Source organism: Capra hircus, chromosome 20, assembly GCF_001704415.2.
Source record: "Capra hircus breed San Clemente chromosome 20, ASM170441v1, whole genome shotgun sequence".
Lineage (NCBI taxonomy): Eukaryota > Metazoa > Chordata > Mammalia > Artiodactyla > Bovidae > Capra > Capra hircus.
Genome location: NC_030827.1, coordinates 58,923,271 through 58,929,403, shown reverse-complemented (window position 1 = coordinate 58,929,403; position 6,133 = coordinate 58,923,271). Strand labels below are relative to the sequence as shown.

At 57.0% G+C, this 6,133-nt stretch overlaps 1 protein-coding gene across 3 annotated transcripts in view; it reads left to right on the top strand.

The window, feature by feature from the left end:
* TRIO (trio Rho guanine nucleotide exchange factor) overlaps positions 1,361-6,133 on the top strand; it is a 355,929-nt gene continuing 351,156 nt past the window's right edge. For 2 of the 3 annotated variants that reach the window (XR_001919786.1, XM_018065521.1), the window contains exon 1: positions 1,460-1,550. Coding sequence is in view for 1 of the 3 variants with exons in the window: in XM_018065520.1 (XP_017921009.1) it covers positions 1,379-1,550 (172 nt within the window). In the remaining 2 variants the exon portion in view is untranslated. Of the gene's footprint in view, positions 1,551-6,133 lie in introns of all 3 variants that reach the window. The other variant, XM_018065520.1, reaches the window with a different exon arrangement.

Sequence of the window (6,133 nt, the reverse complement as noted above, 5' to 3'; positions counted from 1 at the left end):
TAGACTTCCTCACAATGAAAAACTTGGTATTCATCATTCACTATTCATTTCCTTAATTGTTCATTTCCAGTGTTCCTGTATATTGGTTTCATCAGTATTCCACCAGTTTTTTTTTTTTTTTTAATCAATCTTATCTATCTCTTCTTGCTTCCGGCGCACTAGATACCTTTTGCTCCCTTCGGTTGTAGCCAAGTACACAGGTGTTTGTACTCGAATATTTTGTCAAATGAGGGCGTGACACGGATCTTCCTTAAAGCTGGATGTCACCTACCCCTCACTTCCTTTGGTCTCCTTAGCCATCATCACCTTCCCCCTTCTCTACATTCTGGTGGAGCAGGGGCGGAGGAGCTGTGAGTCCCGAAGGAGACTGTGGCAGACGAGGAGACAGACGGCCCCCAGTTCAGAGGCCTGCTCCATTATTCCCTCTGAGGCTGGAGTACAACACACGACCCGTTTTCATGATCTGTTTCCATTCAACAACGACTGTGGAGCCCCGTCTACGCGCACACCGGGCCCTGAGCAGGAGTCAGCCCGCCCCGCGGCGAGATCAGTCATCAACAACTCCAGCGATCGGAGGGCTGTGCGGCGCTGCAGGAGCGAGCGTCCAACGGGGGGCGCCATGCCGGGCCTGGAAAGGTGCGCGCCCTCGCTGCCTCAGAGCGTTCCCTCCTTTTCGCCGCCGCCCGCGAGACGGAACAACGCTGAAACGCTCCCGCCGCCGCCCGCCAGCCCTCCTGCGCGGCCCCGCCCCTCCCGCCAGGCCCCGCCCATCACGCGCCCCGCCCACCCGCCGAGCCCACGCTCCGGCCCCAGACGATATTCACCGGAAATTCCCGAAGCCCCTCTCTTTTTTTTTTTTTTTCCCCTTCCTCTCCTTTCCCTGCTCTCCCTTTTCCTTTCACCCGGGTTCTCTCCGCCGTGATTTTCCCCCCTCCCCTCTCCTTCCTTTCCCCATCTGAAATCAAGATGGAGGCTCGCAGCGGCCGCCGGCGTCCGTGATCGCGGAGCTCCCGCCGGCCCCCTCGGGCCCCCCCATCCCCCGCCGCCCTCGCGACTGCGTGTCCGGCGCCGCGGCGCGCGTGGCTGCCCGCGCTCCGGCCGGCGCTGCCGAGGCCGTGGCTCCGCGCTCCCGCCCCGCGGCCGGCTCGCGGCTCCCGGGCGGAGTCCTCGTCTATGTGGGCGCGCTCCTCGGGCCGAGCCGCCGCCGCCGCCGCCGCCGCCGCCCGCCGCCGCCGCCGCCGCCCCGGGGCTCTGCGTCCACGCGCCGGGCGCGGACAGCAGGGCGATCGGCGCCGCCAGGCCCGGCGCGGAGCGGGCGGCGCGCGGCGCTAGGGGCGCGGGGCCCGAGCCGGGCGCGGCCGCGGGCGCAGCCGCAGCCATGAGCGGCAGCAGCAGCAGCGGCGGCGGCGGTGCTGCCGCCGCCCCCGCCGCGTCCTCCGGCCCCGCCGCTGCGGCCAGCGCGGCGAGCTCGGGCTGCGGGGGCGGCGCCGGCGAGGGAGCCGAGGAGGCGGCCAAGGACCTGGCCGACATCGCGGCCTTCTTCCGATCCGGTGAGTGCACCCGCGCCGCTGCCCGCGCGCTCCGCCACCGGCCCCCGCCGTGGAGGCGCGGTCCGCGGTCCCCGGCGCGCCCGGTTCTTGCTCGCCCGCCCATCGGGCTCGGAGCGCGCCCGCCCAGGCCGCTGCCCTGCGCCCCAACACCCGCGGGTCCCGTTGCCCGCGCCGCCGCGAGCGCCGCGGATCGGCCCGGGCGCCTCCGGCTCGCCCTTCCCTTCGCCCCCGCCCCTGGTTTCCCGGGTGAAATCTCCGCGTCGCTCGCCCCAGCGGCTACCGCTCCACCGGTTGGGGCGCCGGCTCTTTGTCTCCTTCGCGGGAGGGCGGATGAGGCGGCGGCGGCAGGGACGGCGAGGGCGGAGGCCCCCCTGTTCCCCGGAGGCCGAGCGGACGGGAGCGGCGGGGCCGGGCCCCGGGAAAGCGGTCTCTCATTTGGGCTGGTCTCCGTGGCCGATTTGTCCGTGGTCCCTCCTCAGCTCCATAAGCAGCCAGGTTTCTTCTCTCGTCTGTCACCTCCCCGGCCTCTATCTACACTTCTGTGAAACGGGGCTGCCGGGGCACTGGCCGTCCGGGGAGGGGAGGAGGGCGGTGATGGCTGAAATGGAGCGCGGCCGGCCGGGCGATGGGTGAGCCATTGTCTCCGGGGGTAGCCCGGGAGAGACACTCTGGGGACGTGGTGGCCCCGGGGGTGGAGGTGCGGGGCCGGCACGCGCTGGGCCCTGCCCGGCAGGTAGTGCCGGGGTGGCCGTGTCTCTCTTGGGCAAAGAGGAGGGAGTTGGTCACGGGAGAGGCGAGCTTTGCGACCCGCCCGCGGGGAACCGGCGCGGGAGGCGTGACAGGGCGTCCTGGGGACCCCGGCGGCGGCGCCTCGTCCAGCCCGCTCCCTTGTGTCCCCGCGCCCAGTCCAGTTTGTTCGCGCGTCCGGGCCACCTCGCGGCCCCGCAGCGCGGTGCCCGGCGGACCAGGCGCGGGGCAGGGAGGTTGCAGACTGGGCGCTGGAAAGCCGAGGAGGGCGGGCCAGGCCGGGGCGGGCGGATGGGCGCGGGGCGCGCGCGGGGTGCTGGTGGCAGCTCCCGGGAGGACGTCGGGGGAGCGGACTGCGACGGGGCGCCCGCCGGAGGCCGGAGGCTCACGTTTCTTCGTGGTCCCTTTCAAAATCCAGTCGCCAGATCCGGTGAGATCAGATGGGTGATCCGGTGAGATCAGATGGGTAATCCGGGTCGCAGGGAGCAATTTGCAGCGGGTGCGCGGTGGTCGGAAGCAGAAGTTAGCCTTGCCGGGTAGAGCCCTGGTTTAGTAGTACTGTCTTCCCTCGTTTTCTTGATCCTTGCCAGGCGGGGTTCGTTTTGAGTCGTTTTAACAGATTGGTTGTGGCTGGGAGTGACACTCGCTGACTCTGCTGTCAGCTTGGGGTTAATACACTCCCCAGTGCTCTCTCTCCCTGTGAGGTCCCCGCAGAAAGCAAAGGTTTAGGAAAACACAAACTCCTTCAAATGAAAGCCTTTTTTTGTGTGCAACTCGCCCGATAGAGCAGCCCCATCTTACCACTTAATAGCAGACCTGGGACGTCTTCCCTTCATGCCCTGAAGCTAAGTCTAGCCTGTCTTCTCTCTCTCTGTCCACCACCTGTCACAGAATAATAGATTCTGTGCAGAATCCCGCGCCTTTCAAAGGCGTGTGTGCCCTGGAGAGGGAATTTTTGGTGCTTATGAGGCCAGACTTTCTTACATCTTCATTATGCACAGTAGAGAAATCACTTCTGCTCATAAGAGCCTCAGAAGACGTCAAGTTGGACTGGATGCTCACAGAATACTTGCTCTCAGTTACTGTGGCTCTCCCCAGGGTTTACCTGTTGGTTGCCGGGGGCCTCATCCTGTATTTGCTCCTGTTCATGTTCACTTTGGGATAGAACCAGTCCATGCTGGTCACGAATCTGTTCTTTTCTTCCTCACTCCAAAATTGATTGGGCATACTGCCCCTTTCCTTGTTTGACTTGGAATCAGGAACCAGAGCAGATTATAAGTAGCCAGCCATTGTGCGGTCCCATCCCAGGGGTAGCCTAGAATGTCTTTTGAATGTGCTTTTCCCTCCTTAGGGCAACGCTGAATTCTTGACCTAGATCTTGGCTTCAGCATCTGGGGCAGCGATAGCTAGCAGAGAGAGAACAGAGGAGTTGGACTGATGGGTGGGGGTGGGAAGGGGCAAACGGTTAGACAGATGAAGCAGGGGGACCCTGGGTGGGGACCTCACCTGATGGAATGGCAGAGGCGGGGGTTTGGAGGGGGATGGCCCTGCTGGGCAGTTTTGATTGAATGTGGATGGTTGAACAGAGAGGTCAAGTCCATTAGTAAAACCAGACCTTCTTTCCTAAGATGTAGAAACCCAGAAAATAGGTTCTTACTGACTGGGGTGGACAGATCAGCGTGTGATTGGTTTTCCACAGTATTGTCAGCCTGGTGCTTAAGATTGCCAACCTGACTTAGACAAGGCACTTCTGCTGGTTGCCTTTCATTTCTTGGCCCTGGAACTGTTGGTTTGGCCACTTTATTTTCTTGCCTCCTTTTTGTTCCTTGTCCATACTGCAAAATTTACTTTTATCCTTGTAGTTGCTGAGTGAAAACTGATAACTATGATTGGATGAAAGGAGAATTTAGCTTATTAGAACTTTTACATAATTAGAGCAGTTCAGGAATAGAATGCAAGGCCATGATTACTGGATGCACTCAAGCAGGGGACTGCCACCTGCCTGGGTTGGGAGCTGGGACCTGGGGGCAGGACTCCTGCACTTGGAGAGGGTTTAGGGGGTGGCTCCAGGGCTTTTAACCTCCTTGGACTCTGTGGTTCCCTCTGAGCTCCTAGCTCCTACTGGTCATTCTTTAGTTTTCTTGTTAAAAGGCATCACAAACATGAGCTAGTCCATTTAAAACAATTTTTTTTTTAAAGTTTACAGAAGAGGAATCAGACTTCCAGGGAGGCTGAGTGACCTGTTCAGAAGACAACTCTGGTAGAGTTGTGGTCAGGGCCTGGAAGCACTTCCCTCACTCTGGTACTCTTTCCCCAGTTGCCTGTCATGGCCAGGACTTTGCTTACCAGGATTAGTTCTCAATCCCGCTGGGACCAATCACTTTTATTGCCAATCTATTTTGGGGCCCTGTTCTTGTGACAATAAATCATTCTTTCAGACCTCTCTATTTAACCTTGCAAAAGTGTGTCTGTGTGTCTGGTGGGGGTACTTACATAAATGCCTTATTTTTAACCTGCCTGGTATGTTTCAGGTTGGTATTATGTGAACATGCAGAGCATAAGGGTTTGTGGTTATTCTGAAAGGTTGTCAGCTCACTGGGCTAGGTTCCTTTCCTTACTAAGGCTTACTTCTGGACCCGTTGCTGCAGCCCTTCCCTTTCCAATGGAATATGTGAAGACACTTGAGTCAGTTACTTAAGGAGAGAGCAGGGTGCATGTCCTATGTTGATATAATGATTTCCTCACGGAATATTGAGGGAACTTGTCTTCAGATTTCTGCTTCTAACACCACTTAAGTCGCTGGCCTCTGGGCTTGCCCTGCTGCTTCTGTGTATATTTAGAAGCCTGGCAGCTCTGGTCTTTGTGAGCACCAATAATAATTATTGTATTAAGAAGTCAGTCCTTGTTACCCTCAATATTTTGAAAAGGAAAGCAGAAGAAAATGTAACTTGATAGTGAATGTTGGATTCCCCCTTTTCAGTGGCACAGTGAGGTTCCGTTTTAGATGAGACGAAAGAGGGAGCTGGAAGTATCCTAGCAGTGATTTTCAGGAAATCAGAGGGCAGTTTAAAAAAAAAAAAATCATTGAAGGAAACTTTCCATTAAGACCTTGTAAACTGACTTATTGACATAGACAATTTTATTTTTTCCTTTGCAGTTTAACCATCCACGATTCAAATGAAGATTTAGATGAAGCCATTTACACCGTTTAAATGATTAATCAAAATTTAAATGAAGCCAGTGGTTCTGTTCAAGGTGTGGCATGTGGTTTAAATCTGTTTAAGTGTGTATTAAAAATATTTGATTAGCATGGCCTTTTCAGGCCTTTTAAATCTTGTGATAAATGTGGGATCCGTTTCTAAGTGAAAGATGTGTTTGGAGCGGTCATAATCTAAATCAGCCGTATCTGATATTTATTTTCTTGACTCTTCCACTGAGGAAATAAAATTTTATCTCATGTCCTTGGCGGCATTCCAGAGAAAAGTCCAATTCTTAATCAATAGCCACACTTTGACTGCCTAGTCAAGTCACTTACGTTGATAGGGATGAATTGTGTTGTACTATAAAAAGCCGCCTTAACAACCCCCTTCATTCCCCCTCGGTTCTCTAATGAATTGGTTTTTTATTTCCTTGAGTGCATTGTCTAGACGGATTTTTAGTGGTGCCGCTGGCAGAACAGGAGCCCCCTTGGTGCACGGGGAAGAATGGTTGTGGGTGAGAACCCCGCCGCGTTCCGGGGAAAGGGGGCGGCGCCTCTGCCGCGGCTCCGTTCTTCCTCTCGCGAGCGTTTGGCCTAATCGCCTGGGCAAACGCCCCGGGGCGGCTGTGTCTTAAGG